The 27,350-nt window shown below is 36.7% G+C and overlaps 1 protein-coding gene across 1 annotated transcript in view; it reads left to right on the top strand.

Annotated features, from left to right (window-relative positions):
- Positions 1 to 27,350, top strand: part of LOC124280770 (suppressor of lurcher protein 1-like) — a 205,652-nt gene that overhangs the window by 21,824 nt on the left and 156,478 nt on the right. The window contains exon 3 of the mRNA XM_046716746.1: positions 26,753 to 26,800. Within this exon, the coding sequence (XP_046572702.1) occupies positions 26,753 to 26,800 (48 nt within the window). The remainder of the gene's footprint in view (positions 1 to 26,752; positions 26,801 to 27,350) is intronic.

The following is a 27,350-nucleotide window of genomic DNA, read 5'->3' as shown; positions in this document are numbered from 1 at the left end:
TGACCTCTACTGCACATGCGCATTACGATCCGCGCTCCTTTCAAACTTCCGAGCAGCCGTGAATCGCCTCGCGTAGAAAAAGTATTAAATGTGTCGAAATAATTGCTGTCAATCATTTCATACAAATGGAAAGTAAACTAAACAAGTGTGCACACAAGTATCATGGTGATAAATGCCAAATAACACAACAGAAATACTTAAAAAGGAATGTAACTTTTGTCCAAGCTGGAAAATATCAACATGCAGTCAAGACTTCCTCTTCCATGTGCGCATGCGCAAAATCGAAGTTGCAGGCTCTTCATTTTTTTATGCTGTTAGCGATTTAAAGTTGCCGTTGTTACTGTTTCAGTAGTGGGGTATTATGTTTATGTTGCTATTTCCACGATTAATGTGGGCTTTTCTGCGTTTTTCTGCACAGTGGGAAAGTTTTCTTTGGTAGGCCTGTTGATCATGTCTCTTGGTTTGTGGCACCAAACTCACTGGTTCCACTAGAGTGGTAAAGTGGTCTCCTTCAAGCTGACTGATCAGGGGATCCAGATCCAGGGGCATGGGGGTCCTTCCCACAAGATTTCCTTTTCCTGCTAACCTTTGGACTTCATGATTTATGTGCAACCCCCTTCTCCAAACTGCTGGATCCGCCCCTGCTGATGTATGTGAAATGCTGACTTATCAGTATCAAGACAAACACACTCTTTCTCACATTATGTAGAGGTTTATCAGAATTTAGTATCCAGCACATTCAGGTATCGCAGGTTTCGGTTGTAATTCATTAACATGCATTCTCTTCCCACAGAGGTTACTTGTCATATCTTCCTACGAACCTCTGTTCTAATACGGCCATATCTTCCTACGAACCTCTGTTCTAATACGGCCATATTTCCCGGTTCTCGTAAAATCCCCTAGCGGCAAAAGATCGCAACACGAATTATCTCCCTTCTTTCTATCCAATCAGAACACGTGTTACATCGACTTAGATTCAACTTGACTAACACAAGCAAATGTGGGGCCACAAATATCCCCCATCTGCCGGGGACTTGTGTTGATATTACACACAAGACGTTTAATGGCTAGCTTGTCCGTTGTCAACGAGGGCGATGGAGACGCCACTGATCCGCCATAACATGACTGAGTTCTGTCTAGAAGAAACGTTTGCGCATCGCACAGGGGAAGAGGTTTAGATTTCTCGAAGCATACGGAAATTACCGAGGCCTTGCGAATGATCACTTTTGAAACAACGTCGCTGATTGCACAACTAAATCTGATTGCCTCCAATCACGAGTCTTGAACGCTCACACCATGAAAGGGCCGTATTAGAACAGGGGTTACGTAGGAAGATATGACAGGAGTAACCTCTGTGGGAAGAGAATGATTAACATGTAGTCAAGTCAGAATTTCAATGAATTCTGCTTTTATCATTAGAGCTTTCAAATTACAGAAATGGTCTTTGCCTCATATATTTATTGCATGATGCCAAAACTGGGTATTAAATATAGACATGCTAGTTTTTATGCGAATCAACAGACATACATCACATGGAACCTACATTTGTGACCACGGCGCCATGATTGGAGAAATGCTTCTATTTGTACCAATTCCGATCAGATAATATTCAAGCCTCTTATTGCCCATTTGAGGAAACAGGAAGTATATTGATGTATGGCTTATAAGTAGAATCAGTGGATTATGTTCAAGTGACAAGATGCTAGTGGAAGTGCTTCCTTGGCATGGAACATGGCTCATTATTTTCAAAATGCTTGTTCTCGGGAAGTTTGGCCATATGTGTCTGGCATGAAAGAGGAACAATATCATGAAATGTGTCATAAATAAAATCAAATATTACTAACAGTATGAAATAAAAAATACAGAAATATAGATATTGCTATAAGGACAATTTTATTTCTTGTTTTACAGGGTTTTTCCTCAGAAAACATAAAGGCAGGAGGGAACTTTTTTTTTTTTAATAAATCACCAGTCAAAGTAGTATTCCTTTTAAATACTAAAAAGTATTTTACTTTTGGCAATTTATGTAATGTATATGGGGCCAAAAAACATTCTAAAAACCAATTTCTTGTAAGTTTACGTTTTTGGCCAATACAAATATTAGGATTTTATTTTTTTAGTGGGGAAAATTTATTATATTTTTTTTCTTATTCTTGAAAAAATACAACCGGCAGATCTGTAAAACAAGAAATACCTTTGGTCTGACCTAATCTTTGAATTGAAGATTTGTGAACATTGCAACATGTATCTGAAAATATTTCTTGTTTCATATTTGTGAAATTATTATACCCTAAAAATATACTTAGTGGTAATGAGTGGTGTCATTATTGTAAGGGATATGTTTCTTCTGTGAAAGCTGATCACTGCTATGTTTTCTTTTCATATGCTGGGCTTAAATGAAGTTCATGATTAATTTCAAAGCATTGTCAACAGTTCATCAGTGTTAATCAAAATGTTTATAATCAAAATGTTCATGTAAGGCCAGAGTCTTGTTTTGTGGATCACTGACTAGCAAAAATTGAAATCTGAAAAACTGTAATAAAATTATGCTTTTAGAAGGAATCCAGAAATATGGAAATATAATAAACAAGTAACTCATTATTATTTATTATTATTTTTTATTATATGATATTTATATAGCGCACATATCCAGGCAACTAGTGCTTGCTCAAGGCGTGACATTAATTGTCAATATGAACATAAACCAGTTATTTAAAATACTGTAATTAAAGCCTGTTGAAATTATATCCTAAAGACTTCAAAACACCTCATATTATGATGAATTAGTATTGTTCCAGTGTCATTCCTTCTTTTTGTAGCAACTTATGTTTTGAGGAAATGGAACAAGAAATATATTGGAACTGACAGGTTGATCTATGAAACAAGTCATTAAACTGGTCTGATAGTATATATCTTCACATTAGTCTCAGCACGAGCTGTTGACAAGCTGGTCATGACTCTGTTAGTACTGGTTTAAGCTCTTTATCCAGGGTCTATATCTCCAGGGCTCACTTTTTGGTAAACCCACACTAACCCCAGATCCATTCCTGTACTTCGTGCACTCTCAAATTACCTGCCCTTGATTTTCATTAGCAAATTTGATTTCCTACGCTGTTCAAACTAACAAACCAGTCGATCTAAGTTACAAAACAGCCTTCCTGTGGGTTGTTGGTTTCACCAACATGGGGTCAGTCCCATGGATTACAGTAGACTTTGTGAGACATTCAACACTGAAAAACTGACACTCAAAAGAAAGCCCGAAAATCTTTTTGATGGAGTGGCTGTCTTAATGTCCTTCACAACTGGCATTGGCTTTGGTTTCTTAGCAATATGAGTTACCTCCCTTACACATTTCCTTTTTCCTTTGTCAAGGTTTGATTGGATGGTGAAATGTTGAGAAAAATCAAGGCAAATAATTTTAGATTGCAAGAAGTACGAGGGTGTTTCCAGAGATTAGTGTAGGTTTATCAAACCGAGAGCCTGTGAGATATGAAGGATCATTGATTATCCAGCGAGTCACCTAACAGATATCAGGCATTAGTGATTGGTTAGTCAAATGCTGGGAATTTGTGAAACCTTCATAGTCATTAATATTAAAACTACTAACCATTTTGAAAAAAATTGTTTCAAGATTCAGCACAAATTCTCATAATTATGAGTATCATATTTCAGAATTATGTTTGAACTTTAATGAATGTCATTGTTTCTTTGACTGAAACTTTCATTTTTTTACCTAAATATGCCTCTTAGTTTTCAACGAATAAATTTAATATCTATTCAGTGGACTCATGGGAATTGGTAACCAGTATGTCAAGGCATTTATCAACTTGCATAATTTTGTCATTTTCCATTCTTTTTGTTCTAATCAAAGTATTCTATTATTATCAGTTAAAGAAAAATTTCCTGTATGTGACATATACTCATCTTTTTGAAGGGTCTTCTGGATGATATAGCTGGAATATTGCTGAGTGCCCCGTTAAACCACAACAAATTAGATATATAACTATTTCAAGATTGTTATGTCACTCACAAAAACAAATCTCAGGGCTCCAGATAATTTTTCAACATCAGGAGTACGTACTCCTTATCGTTTCAATATCGCAGTACTGGAAAAACTTAAGAGTACATTTAGAGTACTGAATGGAAATTAGTAATCAGTATTCTTGTGTTTCATTTGGTATATGCACCACAACATTGCTACTCTTGTGTAAACAGGTCAATAAACAATAAAACAATACCTTTTCATATAAATACGTCTGTAAATGATTCGTACACCATTGCTGTGTTGAGTATCTGCTACGTTTTCAAAATTATTTCCTATCGTGCATATTTTTTATCCGTACATACATCGATACGGCCCTTATCTGGAGCCCTGAAATCTGCAGATCGTCTTCATGAAGGAAATAATTAACAGTATGCATAAACAGTCACTGAAAACAAATACCTAATATTTGACAGTAATTACACAAAAACAGCAAGTGCAAGAAACATTATCCCACTCATGAAAACATTTTTTTCTGAAATCGCTAAGACCTTTCCACTCGAAACCTTTTTTTATACCCAGAGCATTAAGTGTGAACATGAAACTTGAGACATTCTGACTCCTAGTAGAAGTTGTAAACGCTATTATTGTACTGACATAACTTCATTGTCTTCTTTCTGAGACAAGCACATCTATCTCATCGCGATATTTGTCCAAGAATGCCTCCTTTGAATGGCTTACTTTTCAATAATTTATGTTCAGAGTGGTCGTAAAATGATGACCAGGCTAGGTCACCCTTTCACTTTTTGTACTTGCCTTATGGATCAATTGTTTGACACATACCATCAGGTCAGCTGGTTACCATCCCCACCTCATTTGATGAAGATGGGAAATTCATTTGTAAGTGATTTATGGGTCCTAGTAGTAATGTCTCAGGGGACGATTCCGATGGTAATATGTTCTATGGAACCAATAACGTGTCAGACTTCTATAACAGATTCCTATGAATATGGAATATTACTGAAAGCCACGTAAAATGACATTCACCCATTCACTGTGAATGGGAGAAGTGGAGATGATATCTGAACATTGTAGTTGTCGCTAGAGAAGAAAGAATCACGACTTTGGGATACCTTCACTGTTCAAAAGATGAAAATCAGAATCAAATATTACAGAATTAACTAAACACTTATATTTTGTAACAAATCAATGTAAATAATTGTCAAATTTGTATCAAATTGATGTAAATAATTGTCTTTTTGACCATGATTCACTAGAAAATGACAAGTAACATCAATGAGGAACATACTCATCTTACCAGAAGCACTTTCCAGTCGAGTTAAGTTTGACACATTATCTTTTAGCCTTAAAAAAATTGAAGCATTATTATGTGTTCAAGTATTACTGAATGCTGAAAACTGTAAAAACAGCATGGCTCGATGTATGATTTAGTAGAAGTTTCCTTCACGTAACAAACACTCGAGAACTGAATTAAGGAATTGCTTTCACCAAGGAGATACTTATACCTCTTTGTGAAGTATTTCAAAATTAGAAACCACAGCCTTTACTCTAAAGTAGATACTACAGTCTCAATATTCTAATTATTTTTTTATAACTTTAAGAAAGAAAGTTTTACAGCATGGTGAGAATCTATTTCCAGAAATCTACAATTATGTTTTTGAAAATGTTAATGATGTCCGATTCGTTGAAAAGGAAGTTTTTTAGTAGCAAGCTTTATTTTCAGTGGTGGGAATCTTTTTCCAGAAATCTACAATTATGTTTTTGAAAATGTTAATGATGCCCGATGTGTTAAAAAGGAAGCTTTATAGCTTTATTTTCAGTGGGTTCCTTAAGGCACATTTGAAAATGTTTGAAAATACTATTATTGTACAACTCATCTTTATGTCACAAGTCTCCTCACAGCACTCCCCAGCATCCCAGCAAGTGATACATCTCCAATCCTTATCCCTATCACCATCAGGGATTTTTTCTGTAGGTAATTATGCAATTTTCGGCTGCAAACAAAAGGCAATATCTTGCTCCTTTACACAATGACTTTTTATGCCCACCCCGCGGCAAAAAATTAACAAAAAAAAAGGCAGTGTCATTATATTGAGGGAACCTCTCTTGGCCTTTCCCTACGGCTGACGAGGAAATTCCTACTGCAAGGGTTCTTAAGGTTGATGTTTTTTGTGGACGTATTGATTTTGCCGTGGGTATATTTTCAGCTTGTTAGTGGCTTTCTGCTAGAAAGTGTGCAGTTTACAGTGCTGGTGATATAACAATGTAAATGTCAGGCAGGGCTTGTACATTGCAGTCATGTAACATTATGATACATATGTAGACAGTCTTTACTTATGAGAAAAGTTGTATATTGCAGTGTATATTTCTTTTTATTCTTAGATCGTGGTATAAATGTCAGAACAGCACACCAATTCCATTTCTTTGTGTTACATGGAGCCATGTGATGATGGATCTGTATGTCTATTGCAAGAAAAGTGTTGTACATTTCGGCTGGGAAATGTATTGGTGGTGTCATGCAAATGCAGTTATTTTCATTGTGGTTGGTTATTGCGTGACTACTGTTGTATATATCAAAGATGGATAATGTTTTATTCAATACAGGGGTAGTACGGTAGCCTAGTGGTTAAATCACTCCCTCGTAGCACCGAAGACCTGGGTTGATTCCCCACATAGGTACAATGAGTAAAGCAAATTTCTGGTCTCCCCTGGTGCGATATTGCTGGCTTAATGCTAAAAGTGATGTACAACCAAACTCACTCACTCACTTATTCCATACAGTAATGTTTCCCCTGATGGTTTTATTGTTGGAATGCTGTAAACACAAGTTTAATCATGTATATTTCAATTGTGATAAGGTTTAAGTAATTCATTTCAACTGCTTGTATGTTTCATTACAAAAAGTTGTGCAGTATGTAATTGCTTTTCCATGTAAATACACACAGTTTTGTCTGTTTCAACTTCATCAACAGTGAAATACTAAATACAAGCATATCATTTTCTGAAAGTATGGTCCTGAGTGAAGAAAATCTTTTAGAGGTGGCAATTACAACTTCTTTGCACAATCCAAGTTAATTTCAGTTTTCATGCTTGTGACAAGACTGGTGACAAGAAGACCATTTCCTTTTCAACTTTAAAGCACAGATGAATAGAAAATGTTCAATAAAGTTTAAGGTCGTGTTAAAAGATCATTGTGTGTATATCAGGTTGTACCGAACTAATGCCGGTTTTATTATTAAGCTCACTGATATCATGCTAGCTTTTATCATGGACACCCACTCAGTCCCAGTAAACTAACTCGCGCCTGACCTTTTTCTTTTATTCCTTAAAAGCCAAATGGTAGGCAGGATAACAGCTAGAACCATCTGTAAATATTTTGGGGTGGAGACGCTCTTGGGGATTGAACCGTCAAGCTTCCTGGGGATGTTTTATCCGCCAGACCAGAGAGGCGGTCAAGATGAACACGATTGTTACAATTTCAAGTTTCCTGTGCGTGTTATGCAAGGGCAAAAAAGGAGATGTATTGTGTAGTAAATCCATCTGACAGTCTGTAAATGTTTTTACACATTTTCCGTCATTTTAAAGATAACTGTTTTCTGCTGCAGAAAATATATTTATGTGCATATTTCATGATCAGGTGGGCATTAAATCCTTAATTTCTTTTACATTGAATTTATTTTATTGATTTTATAGTTGTCAGAAATATTTCTTAATTGTGCAGTCTGATATGAACTGTTTTCACTTTTGTAGACTGGATTGTTTTAGAAATGTAAACGTATGTTATTTTTGTGTTTTTGTGTGAGCTGCCTCTATGGTGTAGTGGTTAGAGCGTCCGCCCAGAGAGCAGAAGGTCGCGGGTTCGATCCCCGGCTGTGTCATACCCAAAGGTTTAAAATATGGTACTTGTTGTTTGTGCTCGGCAATAATGGGTACAACAAGGACTGGTCGGTCGGAGTCAGTATAATGTGTCTGAGTAGGATATTTATGCTTAACTGCGGCATGGTATCTCAGTGAGCTAGCACTATAAAACCAGCTTAAGTCTGGGCAGCCACACATACACGCATGCATGTCATCATATGAGCTAAATTTTCTTTTGTTAAACCCCATTTCACCTCACCTCCTTTTGTGTGACTTTCTGTTGACTACAAGATTTACAGTCTGTGACGAGGTGGTGCCACTTGGCTGCTGGCGACTGGTGTCCCTGTGATTTAAACGTACGGCGATTTGGTTAGAATTGGTCTGTGACTAGCTGTGACTAACAGGATCGGGTGGTCAGGCTCTCTGACTTGGTTGACGCTTGTCATCATATCCCAATTGCATAAAAACTTTGCTTATGATGTTGATCACTGGATTGTCTGGTCCAGACTCAATTATTTACAGACTGCTGGAATATTGCTGAGGGAAGCATTCAGCAAACAAGCATATTTTAGACAAAAAGAAATAGAATTAAAAGGTTCCACATCTTGTGACATTGTAGATATGTTCAGAACATGTTTCTGACAAATTGACACCAATAGTTCACAATGTTGTGAGCTTTTCGTACTGTGTTCATATAGAACACTTTCTTCTCATATAACATGTTCCATGAGATGTCTGCGATCCTGTTTAAAACTGCTGTACCATATAGACTTAAGTACTAAATAGCCGCCGATTACCTTACCGTTTTATGTTACCCTAACAGAATCCTGATTCAATTTGACTAATGCCAAGTGTAATTTAGTTCCGATTTCCCTGGAAACATTTCTCTGAGTGATCCTGAAGCAGTACTATGATTTGATGAATAGACTCTAGCTTTGGGAGTTTTTGGAAAAACTAACCTTTCCAATAATGAAGCACTTCTACCATTATCAAAAAGCTTTGAACCTTTTTGATGAATGCGTTTTAAAAAAAAAAAAGTTAATCTCATCCAACAATTTATGTAGTAGAGGTTTTTGCGAAAAAGACTTGAAGTGTACATGTATATGGATTCTTCAAATGGTAGGAGTTCCATTATTTCTTGGAAAAGATTTTTTGGATTTTTTTCTGCTTGAAAAGGATGTACTGGAGTGAAAGTATAATCTAATTTAAATTTTTACAGATCATCTATTATATAGGCTTCAGCGATGATATTACTCCTCTGTGTATCGTTACGTTTGTTAAATGTCATTCTGTGATATTTTACAGGATCTCTCAGCTGTGAAGAAAAAACAACCTCCTCATTTAATTTAGTGAAATTGTTCTCAAAATACTATATAATACAGATTTAGCTGTAGATATGCCATATATTGTATACAAGATTTATACAGAAAGGGTTTATGCTAATAAGATTACAAGGAACATATCCTTTGAGAAGAATGCTGGAGAAATATGGTAAGTAAACTGCGGTTATACAGAACTCACAGGGGCACTAATTTCAGCTCATTATACAGTAGGTCACTGTACACAGTTCGATTACAATACACAAAAAGTGACGGGGACCAAATACAGTTTCTTATATGTTTCAGTTTGTTATAAGCATGATAATTATGAACATAGTTTATTGTATCATAATCATTCCCTGCCAAACTTCAGAAGCAGAGTTAATCCCAGATGTACCATGTTTTTGGTAAAATCTGACCCAAATGGTGATTGGATGATCACAATGGAAGAGCTGTAGCTTTAATGCTGCTGATGCCCATTTCATATTGGTTTGATTGTTTACAAGGCTTTGTTAAGACTTTTTTAATGTATCTGACTCCAAATTCTCAAATAAATGTTTAGATCTCAGTTTGGCAGAGAGGTTATTCCATACCCCACAGACAGAGAATTCTTTGTGTCCATTGTCTCACATGTTCTGACAGCAGTTGATCTATATCAATCTTTCAACATATAAACAGTTATTTTCAAATCAGTCAGAATTAATGTTAAATTTCAGTTCCTTTGTGCATGTTATATAGAGTGAAAACTACTGTATTTAAATTTCATTTAACTCGTTTCATTCCCAAGAAGATCAAGACATTCCTGAGGTGGATTAAGTACTGTTCTTATGTGTTCGGGAGTGTTGCCTATGTCCAAGTATGAGTAAGTGCGTTTGGTTTTACACCGCCTTTTAGCAATATTTCAGCAATATCACGGCGGGGAAATGGGCTTCACACATTGTACCTATGTAGGGAATTGCTTCGGCATGACGAGCGAATGCTTTAACCATTTGGCTACCCCACCGCTCCTTCCAAGTATGAAATACATAAAACCAAGGTAAATAAATAACCCAAATCAAGAATGATTAAAGAAGAATTGTTGATGATACTTGTATCAGTATTTACCAACACTTGTGGAGCCCCAAAATAATATCACACACAGAAGTTCTGCAAGTAATGGTGATAGCATCTGTTCTGGAGAAGGTGAGCGTATCCTGCTTCACCAGTGGTACTTATCATACATACATGCAAAGGCAAGTCAATTGTTTGGCAGGATTTGACACGAAGATCTCTCTCTGAAACCAGGCTCAGAAAGCAATGTTATTAAAGTACATTACACCAACTGCGTATTTATCAAATATGTAAAAGATCTTGGCATTTTGGAACAACCTTTACTTTAAAGTTGTGTAAGGTTGATCAGAATCAAAGCCCACAAATTTGTCTCCAAGAAAATGAAAACTTACCTTAATAATTTCACATGGAAATGAAATGAAAACATGCATTAATTCTTTCCGCCTGATCCATCTTGGTGTCAGGAATCTTGTTTAAAATGAGGGTTGATATTTTTTGTTTAAAGAAAAACCTTTTAATTTTTCTTTGTTTTAAATTAAATCACCATTTTAACTACATGGTGCCGTTGAGTAAATGTCTTTGAGAGAAATCTCTAGTAAAAGACTGCCAAGCAGAATTAATTAAAGACATTGATAAATGTTACCTGGATGAAGAACATATGATCAATGATGTATAAAGATTTGCCTTTTCGACCGAAACAGTAGCCGACTTGATCCCAATGAATTATAGTAGTGAGTTGACACGTGCTTATTCTTTGTAAGCTCATATATAGCTTACGTGTCAAGGTTCATTTTTGTCCCTGATGGCTGCCATTCCTTCATGATTTAGAAGGGGCTTAAAGAGGATTTGTTTGGAGCTTTGCTTCCTGTGTAGCAGAATCATATGGCGTTCCTGACAGTGTAGTGCATAAGTTAACTGGTAGTAACATTGTTCAAAACACCTGTCTCACTGAGGTTATCCTTTAACATGTTTCACTGTGGGTTATCTGTTGTAGCGTCGATATGTTGAAAAGGTTAACATTTTTACATTTGCTGTTATATATGGTGATTTTTTCTATTGTTCAGGCACTCATTTAAGAAATAGCACTTTTGAATCTCATTGTCTCATAGCTCGACATTTGTAATAAGATACAGTAATTTAATCAGTTGGTTACACAGTCTCATAAGAGTACATTGAGGATTATTCCTGGAATTTGCTCAACTCATTTAATCGGTACATCTGAGGTTTTAGTGGACACCAAATTGCTCAAGCTCTTTCAAGATTACCTTGTTCTTTTCTGGTTTCCATGTGTTAAATGTTATCAAGGATTTGGAGGGAGATTATTCTCTATACTAGGACTGGATGTCTGTAAAATGTTTTCTCAAATGAATGCTGATCAGGTGTTTCTTGGAATGGTTAAGTTAAACATTGAGAAACTTGTGAAATTTGGGACTTGGAAATTATTGAACATGATTTTTTGGTAGAAAATACCAGACATGCTTGACGTCGAGAGAATATGTGTTGATGTGGTTACCAGACAATTCCTGGCACTAAACTTCCCTCAGTTATTGATGTTTAGGTATATGGTTGCAAAAACTGTTTGGCTTTATAATTCACTGATGTGCAATGTGAGTGAGTAGATTTTAACTTTTAGGAGTATTCCAGTTATGTCTTGGCAGGTCTGTTTAATGAGGGAGGAAAACCCTGAGTGATACAGATCACAGACGTTGACCACTTTGAGACCTATAAGCTGCATTAATTGTGCTGAGACAGCCAGTAAGATGTAAACAGTGATATCTGATATATTGGTCTGTTGGCATATACTCAAAAATAATAATAATGAAGTGGCTAAACTCTTTCCATGTCCAAAAGAAATCTTTGCTAAGTTCCTACCATATCGTGAGCATGTGTTTATGAATTCACTATCATGCGTGGGACTCATCACACTCATTGACTCAGCAGGCGGTGGGGTAGCCTAATGGTTATAGCGTTCACTCGTCACTGAGGACCCGGGTTCGATTCCCCACATGGGTACAATGTGTGAAGCCCATTTCTGGTATCCCCCGCCGTGATATTGCTGGAATATTGCTAAAAGTGGCGTAAAACTATACTCAGCCAGTCACTACAAACAAATGCAAACGCTGGTCAATTGTTCCCTTCGAGGACATGGGAACATGTGGTACAAATCAAAATAGGCAAAATCATTGGACATAATGTTTGTCACTGATGTTTCTTAAATGTATAAATATCCAACACATGTCTTCCATAAAACATTTTGAAAGATTTGCTGAAACCTTGTATGTTGAAACCTTGACCTAACAACTTCTGATCAAATGTCATATGATGCTCTTTGAAATCCTGTTAAAGGTGGTGCTTCGTTGCACCTCCAAAGTTGTGAAATGTAAACACTGAAGATTGGAGCTGCAGGAATATTGCTGGACATAATGGGAAAGCTGACTATTGGAAAATTCAAATCATCACATTTGCCATACAGCCTTAGTGAATGGAGAAATGTACTTTAAGCACATTTAGTTTCATAATGTTGTTTTTGCAAATGTGTAATTGTTAATAATGCAAATTTTAAGAAGATATTTAAAGATCTATTAAATTTCACTTGAATTCAGAAAAGGAGTTAAAATTTGTCACATTTGACATCATTTTGTTGATAAAAGAAATGGTGGAACGTGGGCCTTTAAATTTCACCCTTGAGATTACAGCCTGAGGGTCTTGAATATTTGGCACAGCTCAGGTCTCTGAGATTGGCTAATTTTCCCATGACTTAGATTTTGATAAAAGCACCAAGCAATGTGATTCCAGGATTAGTCTAGCTCACCAGACAATTTTCCGTAAACTTGAAAAGCACTGACAACTGCTGGACCAAACAGAGAAGCGAGTATTATTTGATTTGTTCTATCCCCCCTCAAGCCAGGACTGGAGAATTAAATTGTAATCACTAGTTGAAATTATTTGGGCAAGGATTGGCTGAATGTGTCCAATATGAAGTTATTATTGAGAATGGCAAGTACCTTGGGAATGCAAGTAATTTGAGAGATTGAAAGACCGTACCAATTTCAGGAAAGGCTGCAAGGGTTTCGTTTGGTTACAAAACAGGTTTGGGAGAGAATGGCTGTTTGTCCACAAGTGCCTGTATTTGACAAACATATACAAACATGTATCGGAGATCTCAATGGATCTTCTGAATTCCTTTAGAGAAGAAAGTGACTTTTGTTGTTTGCCATGTTTCTGAAAGAAATAAAGTGTTTTAAGTGTTTTAATATTTATAATAAGGATATATATATAGCACTGAGGGACATGCTCAGAGCACATCATAGCATGTATACATATATACAGAAGACAGACAACTGTAAAGACAATTAATGGTAGCTTTGGAAGAGAGATTTTTTTAGTCCATGATTTGTCTGCAGTGTTACCTGAGCTAAATGGGATAATATGTTATTATTAGTGAAGACTGTTGCTGTCTGACTGGCTAGTCATGGTTGTTTGAATACAAGGCACAAAATTATTTTCCATCATCAGAAGAAATGTCTACTTAGCATAAGGTCCATTTTGCTTGTGGGATAATGTCACAACCATATGTTTGTTAATCAGCAGTAGTCTGTAATGCCACCAGGTATTACCAGATGGGGAGCGCATCCTGCCACTTGGTGGCATCAATCAAAAACACATGCAAGGGCAAGTCAATTGTTCACCTGAAAAACCATGGGAACATGTTCCAGAAATCAATTGTGAATAGCATCTGACAAGGATTTTGTCACTGATGCAGCACATGTCTAGCATGTACAAAGGCGTAGAATGTTGTTACAAGATCAAGAGTCATATCTCTTTTTTTTTAATCTTCATGGGAAAATCACATTCGTTTTCTCCTCAAAAGTTGGAGGCTCTGGATCATTGCTCAGCTTCAATTGAAAGTTGACAAATGGAAGGCTGCAGTTATCCTTGCAATACAGCCACGTGGAACGTTGAAGTCATCGCTCTTGTCAGACATGGACGGAAAGCCATACATGTCTGACACACTTTAAAAAAAAAAAAAAAAAAAAAAAAAAAAAAAAAAAAAAAAGTAATTTTCAAAACTGAATTGGCATGGATAAAATTTAGATTTTGAATCCATCTGGCAACTGAAGGATCAGCGGGTCATAGTTAAAAAAAGGAAGATCAAAAGTGTGACCAGAATAACTTGGTTCCACAGAGGATACTGCGTACTTCCCATCAAAATGTGAAATGTTATTTGACAGGTTTAACTGGCAAAGAGTCCCTAGTGCTCTGCAATGACCCCCTTGGTATTTCTCGAATAACTATACATGACTTTGCTTTTTCATATTTCCCCACAATTTTCATTTACTTCATTTCTATCTGTCACAATGGTAATTTGATCAATAAATACAACAGAGAGTGATTGAAAGGGTTGATTGTACTGCGTTACCCAAGTGTTTTTTAATGTTGTGACATCAACGTTGAAGAAACATTACATTTCTGTCACATTTGATCTGGTATCTTCCAAACACTATCAAAAGGAAAGCAAATAGATAACACCCAAGCTCATCAAGTACACATTACTTCTGTTTGTGAAAAACATCTGTCAATAGAATGACATTATATTTGCATATGTTTTCAGTATTTACTCAAACTTAAGTGCAATTTTGATCTTGTGTCTAGCTGGTCATGTAGTACATTTCATGTTACGATTTTCCTGTGTAATAATTACTCACGATCTGAAATCAATGTTCATTGATTTTTGTGTTTGCGTGACATGTAAATATTTTTGAATTATCGGCAATGTAGTTCTTTGTGTTTGGACAAATAATTTCACTTTTATTCATGATTGAGAGACTAATACCGCACCATGTCAACCAATTTAAGCCAATAAACAACACGAATGAGTTTGTCTGTTTGAGAAGACTGGGACATACTTCCTGTTGTACTCATTGTGGAAATATTTTACAGTGTTTAATGATTTTTCACTGAATTTGAAGGTGACAATTAAGGACGAGAAGTTGCTGTAGCTATATACTAAGATTCGGCAGTAATTGCCAGGAGAACATTGAATGGAAGAGCCACTTGTCTGGATGGTGGTTTTTAGGAACACAAAGCCTGTCCAGAAACACGATAATCATGGATCGAGAAAAAGGTCAAAGGAGTTAGATCTTTACGGCTTCATTCCAGAAGCAGGAACACATCTTGGTTAAAAGCCTTCGACTGACAAGCATAATCTCTCTTGATTGTGATTTAGGTTGATACCTGAAAATTATTCCAAACTCATCGGATGAGGAGATTGATGAGGAGTTTGTTACTCTGCTTACTTGTCATGCAGGAGACGAGGATGCCAGGTCCCTCTGGACACAATGGTTGAAAACTGTTGGTCAATACCCTGTACTTTTAGCTGGAGAATATTCTTGCGAATTTCGGTCAGAATGGTCCTTAAGAGTTACATGGTTGGGAAATTGAGAATATACTATGTTTTCTTGAGTTTAGTCTAATATTCTTACAGATGCATTACAGTATTGCAGGTAATATGCGCCATCATGAATTTTGATGTTTTATCCCAATGCACTGTCATTGTGAGCATGTATTACTGGAAATCTCTAAATCTAATATGCAATTTAATCATGAAATTACAGTGACTGGTTACAAAGCGTGTTTTGTAAATCTGGACTTTTGTTTTTTCATTAATTTCATTCAAAACTTCATTCAATATGTTTTTAATGTTTTTTTTATTAATTTAATTCAAAATTTCATTCAATGTGTTTTTAATGGGACTTTAACTAATTACATTCAAAATTTCATTCAGTATGTTTATAATATATTTCATTTTATTAATTTGATTCAATATTGTTTACATTAAATTCAGCTAAATTGTGGGAAGTTGTCAGTGCACCAACTCACCATTATTTACCGCAATAAATGTCAGATTATCACTACTGACGCCTTGAAATGAACATGCTTGACAGATAATTGATACATTTATCATAAAAGAGATACTTTTAGCTTTTAAAAGTCATATTTGTTGCTGAAAAAGAAACTAACATGAACAATTGGGCATGATCAGGAAATTCTTAATCCCCACCATTCATTTAGCCTTGTGTTTTCCAAACTGCCATATAGCTGGAAAATTGCTGAGTGCAGCATTAAACAACAACCAATCTAAACAAGTAAACGTGATTTATTATTGTTTTTTGATAAATGTCAGGACTGATCATGATATATTTCCTTGTTATCTTTTGGCATATCTTATTCCACTTGACCATTTCTTGTATTCATCCACCAAAGAGCTGTTTGAAAAGAAACTTAGTTTATCTTCACCAAGGAAATTACAAGAAAATTAAGAAATAGACTAAACCAATATTTCAAAGTGTAAACGCTTAAATATTATTATTTTGTATTCATTAGATCCTTTGATGTAACAAATGAGACACATCTGTGGAAGTTGTTATATTTATGGGCATAATAAAATTCTAATGGATCAAATTTATAGACATTCGACACGCACTTCGTGAACGATGGTATTTTTGTTGTTGATCTGGTTAAGTTCTTGCTTGACATCAGCCCATTACAGCTCTGGAGATCAGGAAGACTTGCAGAAGGATTGCAAATCATGGTGTTTTTAGTTGATCATTTCAAAGAATATCATATACTACATATTTCATTTCTTGTAACCTTTCTGTCTTGCAGTAGAGCAGGACATACGATGACATATTTAACCTTTTAGTGAACGCCTGGTGTCATCACTGATTTTATATAATTTAACTTCTTTCATGCTTACAAACTTGGTTCCAAATTGAAATAATAGGTATCTACACTACAAGGTGCTTCATTAAATTTTAAAGTAAAGGTGGTTTATGTCTTAATTGTTTGTACCTGTGAAGATCCCAGTTAGAATTGATCTTCAGTAACCAATGCTTGTCGTAAGAGGTGACTAACGGTATTGGGTGGTCAGGCTTGCCTGACTTGGTTGTCACATGTCATTGTAGCTCAATTGCATAGAACGATACTTATGATGTTGATCACTGGATTGTCTGGTCCCGACTCGATTATTTACAGACTGCCACCATATAGCTGGAAAATTGCTGAGTGCGGCGTTAAACAACAATCCAACCAACCTAATTGTTTGTCGTCCTAACTTTGCTTCCAGGGACACGAGTGAGTGAGTGAGTGAGTGTTGTTTGAAGCCGCATCAGGGACCTTGCATCTATTCTGAAAATATAGGAGTGTCATAACTCAAAACAACTTTGTTACATGTCTTTCTTGAGTTATTGTTGAAACTGTTGTCTACATGTTCAGGTGAGCTACAGTGCCAAGGAACTAGTTTATCCACTACATTACAATTCTGTAGTAATTTCATGGTCATTGTGATACCATTTACACCATTCCTGTCTGTATATTCAGAAAATATATGAGTATCATAACTCACAAGAACTTTCTACAGGTCTTCCTTGGTTTATAGTTGAAACTGTTGTCTACATGTTCAGGTGAGCTACAGTGCCAAGGAACTAGTTTATCCACTACATTACAATTCTGTAGTAATTTCATGGTCATTGTGATACCATTTACACCATTCCTGTCTATATATTCAGAAAATATATGAGTATCATAACTCACAAGAACTTTCTACAGGTCTTCCTTGGTTTATAGTTGAAACTGTTGTCTACATGTGCGGGTGAGCTTCAGTGCCGGGAAACTAGTTTATCATCTACATCAGATTCTGTTGTGACTTCATGGTCATTGTAATGTCATTTACCCAAATTTCTGTCTGGCGTTCTAAAGGAAAAGGAAAAAATAAGTCTCAGAAAGGGTTACATGCTACTTTGATCATAACTAGCCATTTGAAAAAATATTCTTCTAAAAAAAATAATTCATCGATCGAGAATCTTTATTATGGTTTAGTCTTCAATGCCTTTGTTGTTTCAAAAAACAGCTGACACAGCAACTCGAATTTTTTGCAAGACAAGACAAATTAGAACTTTCTTATTTCCCTAATACCAAGGCAGGGTTGAATAATTGAATGTGTCCCAGTGAAATTGACGTGATCTGTCTAACTGTGTAACATACATGCAGACAAATGAAATTGACCATGTACAAGTGACAGGAGAATTAACTTGATTCATAATGGCTTGCATGTTCAGGTGGTTTCTGTGCGGGTTAGAAGAACTAGTTTTGATTTGTCTGGATACTCAAAGAAGTCTGGTTTGGATGCAGATTGGAAGGTCACTTTGTGAGTGAAGATCTGATAACATTTTGTACTCTTGCGATCTTGAATGATATGGTTGTGAGTCTGCTTCCATATTTAGAATTCAAACTTTAGAAAGTGTTTACCCAGGAATTGATTTTCGATATGTCATGAGTGTAATCGACTGTTAATGGTTTTATATTTGATGTGTGGCTAGTTTCTGACTTAAGCTTCAGAAAATGTAGATATCATGTTGTCTTCACTTTACATATCAGCAGCATTTAAGATTCCCGCCTGGTCGACCGCCCGGAACGGTCTATTTTCATCTCGGACGGTCAAATTTCAAAAGTAGCCTGTCCGGAGGTCTGGTAGATATTTTTACCCCTAAGAGTAAATATTTCATAATATCAGACAGGTTCTCTTGTCGTCAGTTTGAGGTGTTTAAGGTATTTTGATACTTATGTTAAACTACTTTTGATTGGACAGTTCATGTTACGATAACCAATCACAATCATGTACTTTCAGTTTACCTAAACTCGGTGCATAGCTTGTTAGTGCTATGTAGTTCATTGCGATGCCTACAAACAGTGAATGGAGTTTGCGCGAGTTGGAAATGGCAGTCACAGTTTTTTATTATTGTTGAAAACCGGACGGGAAGTTTGTACCCGGACTGGTCATTTTTAAAAGTTACCAGTCCGGCTGTATGGCTTGGAATTTTGGGAGTTTTAAACACGGATATCAGTGGTAACAGCTGTTCTAAATGTCAAACAAACTGCATTTGTGAAAATTGAATCTGTGTGTTTTTGTAAATCAAAATGAAATGTCATGACATTTTGTTGATTTTAATGAGGTTCTGTAACTACGCAGTTGACTATGCTTGTTTTAATGTCAAATGTAGAAGTGATAAACATGTCCTTTCAAGAAGACCACAGGAGGGATTGGGTTGTACTGAAAGGAAACAAGTGGGTCTGTGGGGTTGATTGAGTAAGTGAGTGGGTCTGTGGGGTTGAGTGAGTGGGTCTGTGGGGTTGAGTAAGTGAGTGTGTGGGTTTTGGGTGAGTCTTGGGTGGATAGGTTTGAGTGAGTGAGTGAGTGAACTGGGGTTTTGGTAAGAGAGGGAGTGAATCTTGGGTGGATGGGTTTGAGTGAGGAAGTAAATGAGTGAGTGGGTTTTGGGTGAGTCATGGGTGGGTTGGTTTGAGTCAGTGAGTGAGTGAGTGAACTAGGGTTTGGGTGAGTGAGTGAGTGGGTGGGCGGATGGGCGAGCAGGTGAGTGAGTAGGTTTTGGGTGAGTGAGTCTTGGATGGATGGGTTTGAGTGAGTGTGTGAGTGAACTGGGGTTTGGGTGAGTGAGTGAGTGGGTGGGCGGATGGGTGAGCAGGTGAGTACCGGTAAGTTTTGGGTGAGTGAGTCTTGGGTGGATGGGTTTGAGGAGTGAGTGAGTGGGCGGGTGAGTGAGTGAGTTTTAATGCCACAGTATTCCAGTTACATCACAGATACAACCAGTGATCAGGACATCTTAGGTGTCACAGTTGGAGCTGCAGAGTTACTCCCCTTAGGCACTCCAGAAACCAATAATAGTGGGTTCAAATCCCAGTTTGATACAATTGTGTTTCAAGCTTTATCTTCACTGTACCCATACCTAGTTGTTTTATGTGAGTGGTAAATGTCTGAAACCAGTTTTGCTTAAGTTGTTCTCCCTAAATTATGCTGACAGATGGGAATATAACTGGAATATTGTTTAAAATGATGCTCACTTACTCACTGACTCACCCACTCACCCACTCAACCACCTACTCATGCACTCATGCCACTGAGTCCATGTAACTAATGCCTGTATTTTATAAAGCAGATTAAATGTTTGCCATTTGGTTAATTGTTTTGTTTTGTACTTCAAAGCAGGGATTAACAGTTCATAGGGCAAAATTAATGTGCAATCATCATGTATTTAGGATCTGCAAGGTATGAAAAGAAGTCATCTTGACATTCTGAAAAGCTTTATCATTTTAATGTAGATTTGTTTGACAGGTGAAAGTCTCTGAGTTAGCAACATGTTCACAATTTGTTGAATAATGGCAGAAACCGGAGATATCTTAATATTTAAAGAATTAGTCCATTTAGATATTTAAAGAAGTTGCCCTGTCCTCCTATATGCCAACTTTGAAATCCTCCTATATGTCCTGATGGGGACAGCTTTCAGTATAATGAGCCCAGTTGTTGTGGTGATACACTTTGCCATTCAGAGTTGTGTCCCTTTATTGCTGGTTCGATTCCTTGTTCGGCCTGATCATGTTTTAAGATTTGTCAGTACCATACATGACTTTCACCAAAGAAGTAAATATCTAAGGCTTGCACCACTTCAACTGTTCTCCTACATCATCAAAATGCCTTTCAGTCAAACTCATTCACTCACTCCACACTCAGACACTATGGAAACAGCATAATATTTCAGTCAAACTCATTCACTCACTCCACACTCAGACACTATGGGAACAGCATCATATTTCAGTCAAACTCATTCACTCACTCCACACTGTTTTCACAGTACCTTATAATTAGTGTCACATGAAATGTTTCATCTGAAAATTCCTCCTGCAAGACCAGTATGAGAAAGATCTGCTATAAAAAACTTCAGCTGTTATTCAAACTATTGATCAATTGTCCATTGCACTTTTCCGCAAAGTGATCTTAGCAGCTCCACTGTCATTATTCTTACTGTAGATTAACATACACCTACATCATCTTAGCGCTAAGTCCTCTTTGTCCATTGGACCCAGTGGAATACCTTTGGAGATTCTGTCCATGGACTTTACTGTAAAAGAAATTGCATCATTAGCGACGATAAACTTCTTCAAGATTTTTTATGGCAGGATGCAATCAGGGCCAAAGAAGTAGATTAAGGTTAAGGAAGGCAGATTAGACAAGAAAGGAAGGTCATTTTTTTTCTATCATGTCGACCGAAAGTACAGAATACTCATTAGGCCATAACAAAATAATTATCTGTTGGAAAAGGTGCTTCTTTTTATTGTGAATCATTTTCTCTTCGTTCTTTTTATCATTAACCCAAGAGCTATGTCTAAATACAGAGTGAATAAGTGATGCCGAAGAGAAAAAAAGGTCTTTTCGTGACATGACAGTGTTTTGAATAGGATCAAGCCAGGGTCATTAGGTATATCAATGAAGAAAAAAATTTCAAGCTTTAAGATAAGACATGAATTGGTGATTGTATAAGTTTTTTTTAAATTATATGTTATATATTTTTTCCTCAAAAAAAAAGAACTCATTTCAGGGTCTCACCTTCTTCCTTATTCTGCGTGACTGATAAACTGATTGCATTTAAAACTCCATTGATGAAGGCCTTGAGAGGCATATAGAAGTTGGCATTAAGTATAAGACAAATATTATGGATGTCAACTTGTATATGTAGCAGGGCGTGGAGTCATCCCACAGATGACATCCTTACCTTGTCAGCTTGCTGACGGGGTTAACCTCTTTGGTCATGTGGACAAGGCGTCCGACTTCGGATTAGAAGGTCCGTGGTTCGAATCCCAGCACAGGACTCGGAAATTTTATGGCCGCTACATATACACAACATTTCTTGGCTTTTCCTTTCCCCTTCATCATTCACCTGATGACTTTGTTATTGCCACAGGTTTATGAACAACTTTGAATATCTCTTTCATCATGAGTTTGGTGTTGGCCATTTTGGTCCCTATGTTTTTTCCCTGACTTACTTGCGGTTCTTCATAACAGACCTCAGGATCAGTTGGTCAGGATCGCTGACTTGGTTAACATCATCATATCCCAATTGCATGGATCTATGTTCATGTTGCTGATTACTGGATTGTCTGGTCCAGACTCGATTATTTACATACAGCTGGAATATTGCTGAGTGCAGTGTTAAACAACTACCAAACAAACAAAATCTTAAGAGACCTCTTTCCTTCAGATTATGACTTATCTTAATCTGTTTGTTGTAATCAAACTTGTTATTGTACAGCAATTTGTACATGCAATTCATGCAATTTCTCCTTTTGATGAACTGTTGTATTCTGCATTACAGTTGATGGTTGTTTTAGGAATAATTGTATAATAGTGATATTAGATAGTGACACTCAAACAGTTTGACCTTGACTATATGGAGTTTCACACTCCAGTGAACTCACGTAACTTTCAAAGTAAAATTCTTAAAGCTGGCAGCAACAGAATTTTACACCAAACTGTGGTGGTATGATCCACTTGGCTTTCTGCTGAAACAATTGTGGGGTTGTTTGGGGGATTTTTTTGCGGGGGGAACTGAACCCAGATCTTTGGCACGATGAGTGAATGCTTTAACCACTCTGCGACCCCAACACCCTCTTACTACTGGCACTTACTGTAATTGATCACCTGGTCTGCCTTGTTTGTTCACAACATGACTCGTCCCTAATTATTGGTTACATACAACATTGAACTCCAGGAGTATTTCTTGAAAACATTTTGGGTAGCTGATCCTGTCATCAGAACAGAAGCCACTTAAACCCTTTTGTGCACTTGGTGTCATCTTCGATTATTCAGTAATATTCATTTCTAATTGCCCTTTCATGCAAAAATATGGCGTCTTTTTTTGGCAGACAATCAAAACTAATTATTCTCAGGGGTTGTCCTTTGGACACCCGTGAATATCTGGGTTAGAATTGGTCTTCAGTAACCCATGCTTGTCGTAAAGGCGACTAACGGGATCGGGTGGCCAGGCTCGCAGACTTGGTTGACACATGTCATCATTTATTACCCACATGGTCAACGTATGGGTAGTTGCATACTAATCTCGTACGTCACACGAGTGTCGTATCGCGTTGACCTGTGTCGTAACGACTTGACCTGAGATTCTAACGGTTTGATTGGATAACCGATGACCTCTCAATTAGGTCACATTCACGTTCGCCATGGTCAGATACCATAGGAAGGACACACGTTTCGTATAATTCGTATAATTTCGTATAATTCTCTATATATCATGCTCATGCTGTTGATCACTGGATTGTCTGGCCCAGACTCAATTATTTACAGACACCTGCCATATAGCTGGAATATTGCTGAGTGTGGCATAAAACTTAACTCGCTCACTCACTGTCATTTGGAATTCCAAGTTATCCCATGGGGAAAACCAAGAATAGGCTACCTATATGTGGAATCAAACCCAGGTTTTGAGAGTAATGAGTGAACACTTGAACCACGTGGGTTCCCAGTGGCGTATGTTAAATAACTACAGTAGGTGACATCATCTAATTGTGATGCATTGCTTCAAGGTCCTTCTGCTGTATGGACATCCGAACACAGATGAGGTATTACATCCCTCAGGAAGGAAGTATTTGATTGGTCGAGGTCAAACACACCGGGTCATATTGGAGCATGTGTGCAAAGATGTCTGACGCCTATCAAGTGACCTCAAAGTGCCAGTAATTGGTCAATTTCGAGACAGCATTTCCTGAAACGCTTGTGCTACGTGTCCAAATTGCAATTGTTAAGGATAGTTTTGCATCTATGATGCATTACGTTGAAATTGAGAAGTTCTCTGTTGTCTTATGAGCATTTTTTTCATCAGGATACTGCAATTGACTAACACGATACATGCCGAGTTCATCTTGTCAGTGTGTTTTCACCCGACACAACAAGGGCAGGTTTAGTTGCAGAGAAGGACACTTACATTGGTTGTGACTGAAGTGTGCCATGTGTTTTAGTTCTTTAATGAGTATTGGGGCATTTGGGTAGCCTAGTGGCGAAAGTGTTTGCTCGTCCCCCGAAGACCGGGTTCGTTTCCCAACATGGGTGCAATGTGTGAAGCCCATTTCTCACGGTGTTCACCGTCATGATATTACTGTAATATTGCTAAAAACGGAGTAAAATCACACTCACTCACTCACTCACTCACTCACTCACTTTTATGAGTATTAGATGCATTTGATGTCATTTGCTCTGTTTGTATTTGATTTTGGAAGGACTAAAGATAGGAAGAATAAATTTGTTTTATGAGCAGCAAAAGAGCCCCATGTAAGCAAGGAAATGTAAATTAAGTTTAGGATTTGTTTGTGGGCAGGATACTCTCACCTTTTCGTGAACACCAGTTGATATCATCACTATTTCATAGTGATTCATAAACACATGCTCTGTCATCGTATCGCATGGTGACAATCACTGGATTGTGTGGTCCAGATTTGATTTGTTTACAAACAACATTGTACAGCTGTAATGCTGTTGAAACAAATATATGCTCATGATATAGTCACAGTTGTACAATCGACTCTGCTTTTGGCAGAGATTTCTTATGAATGTGGAATTGAAAGACAATTGAAATAGAAAGTCTAGTAATAGGCAAGACGAAAAAGTGGGTTTTAGAGACGATTTAAATGTGTCCAAAGATTCAGCATTCTTGATGTGAGTGGGCAAGTTGTTCCAGAGACTGGCGGCTGCGTGTTGGAATGATCTTTTCCCATAGGATGAGAGTCGAACTTTAGGAATGACAAGTAGCTGGTGATTCTGGGATCGTAATGGTCGGGTTGGAATGTACTGACACAGAATGTACTGACTCTGACTTGGTCCGTCAATGTGATCACATCCTAGCTGCATAAGTTGATGCTCATGCTGTCGATCTCTGGAGTGTTTGGTCCAGATTTGATTATTTACAGACTGTTTTGTGAAATATTGCTGCATTATAAACAACTAAACAATCAAAACATGAAAGGATATCTCACAAGGGGCCCAAAAACAAAGCATTCATAGATGCTTGATTGGCATTTTAGAAGATGATATTTGATGAACATAGAGATTTTTTCTGGGTTACATCTTCTTTTTATTCTTGAGTACAACGTTTCAGGGCTTGTTCTGGCCCCATCATCAGTTTTACATCAGGTAAAACTGATGATGGGGCCAGAACAAGCCCTGAAACATTGTACTCAAGAATAAAAAGAAGATGTAACCCAGAAAAATCTCTATGTTCAAAGCATTCATAGCACACTGACATTAAACTAATGCTTGGCACAAGTGATACTAGAGCACATACAATTTTGATGAACTCACTTATTTCTAACCCTACGGGTAACAAACTCACATGTAATATATTGTGGTCCCACGGATCCCTGTGCACCTGTGCAAGTGTCGCACAGGCCAAAAGAAAAAGCTCATTTCCGATAACACCATTAACTACACACAATGCTACTGATTAAATCTGCTGATGGTTTTTATTTCATGTTCAAAATGTTTAGATTCTTCAAAGCAGTTCTATTCCTTGGATTTACTTTACAATGTGTGCAGCATGTTTTTATGCTGCTCATCCTGAAGAGAATCCCAGGAACTAAATCCACCATGGAACATTATTCCAACCAAGATATCTGTCTTGTGAATAATTTCTGAGCACTGCTACTGATAGCAATTAGAGTTGCATCTAAAGCTTCACACAATTAACAGAATCTTTGAAGGATATATGTGTATTAGTTCCTGTTCCAATCTCTTTCTTGGTCTCTTTGAAAAAATGGTAGAAATTTCCTTCTCTACTGAAAAACTAAATTGATTTCTTTTTAATACATAAGGTAAAGGCAGGTGACGATGACATTTTGTAGCCTTGATGGACTTAATGTTGCTTTCATTAAACTGCTGTTAACCCTTGTGGTTAGAATAGGAAATTAAATTAACCCTTAAGCTGTGAGTAAGATTTTGTTGAATTTGTAAGATTGGTTAGAATTTGGTTAGAATTTCACACATGGTTTGAAAATATGAAGAAATTCTAAAATTGAATTAATCAGTTTGCATATTCTAAATAAGAATGAGTGGTCTGCTTGAAGAACTATTTATATTTATTGTTAAAGATGATTTTATGCTTAGAAATTTGACAGCAAGTGTATATCATCTTTAGTGTCCTTTAATACAATCTCAAAGTGTAAGTAACAGAATAATTCAGATATTTCTCTGATGAAGCTGAAATAAATAATTCATATGTACATATATCCTTTGAAATCTGTTGAAATTGTGTCAATATTTTATGTTTGAATCCCAGGATATAATAAGTAGAAAATGGTGATTCAGAAATAGTCATAAGTGATGTCTATGATTGCACGCAGTTAATGAGCATGCTTGTATAACATCCGACTCATGAGATCATGTAATCAGGCTTGCTGACATAGATGCTCATGACCTCAATCACTGGATTGCCCAATCCAGATTGGATTGTTTACAAAAAGTTGTCATATTGCTGAAAGCAGTGTTAAACAACAAGCAAACAAAACTAACTCTGTAATAGAGATTTAGATATTTTTTAATATATTTGTTTTATCACCATCCAATTATAACAGATTTCTCCCTTTCTTTTTTCATTGTTTACCCTTGCAGCTAAGGAGCATTGCATTAATTATGAAAGCGATTATTCTAAGACCAAAGGTAACAGGCTGGTGAAGTACAACTCTCGATGTGTATTAAACAATGTGCACATTTAAGATTGTGATATTTAATTGAAATGTTTACAGTGCACAAGGTATTTTAGATATGTTTTGTAAATTATTTATCATCAAACATATATAGATTTGGAAAGGTATGTTTGAGAAGGTATGTGCATTTCAGGTGAAATTTGTGGGCATTTTATGTGACAGGGGTAGATATATTAAAATGGGGTACCAGTATTTTACACAGGTTACATTAATACAATAAGTAACAGTAAAATATATCAGTAAAATATTACACTTCTTTTGCGCATATAAGAGGTGTTGTGAAGATATATAGATTTCAAGCAAATATGTTTTGATATATTTTACGTCACAGAATTTCAGAAACAACATTGTATATGCTTCCACCAATGTTATTTTTTAACTTTGTCATTGACAATTCTGTAGATATGCTCTTCTGATTTCACGAAAGATCCAACAATGTTATTGACAGATGTATATATCAGCGATGTGTATTACAGGATTTGATGTGTATTTCAGCGATGTGT

The sequence above is a fragment of the Haliotis rubra genome, unplaced genomic scaffold (assembly GCF_003918875.1).
Source record: "Haliotis rubra isolate DU_JTF1 unplaced genomic scaffold, ASM391887v1 Scf273, whole genome shotgun sequence".
Classification (NCBI taxonomy): domain Eukaryota; kingdom Metazoa; phylum Mollusca; class Gastropoda; order Lepetellida; family Haliotidae; genus Haliotis; species Haliotis rubra.
This window is presented reverse-complemented; position numbering and strand designations above follow the sequence as displayed.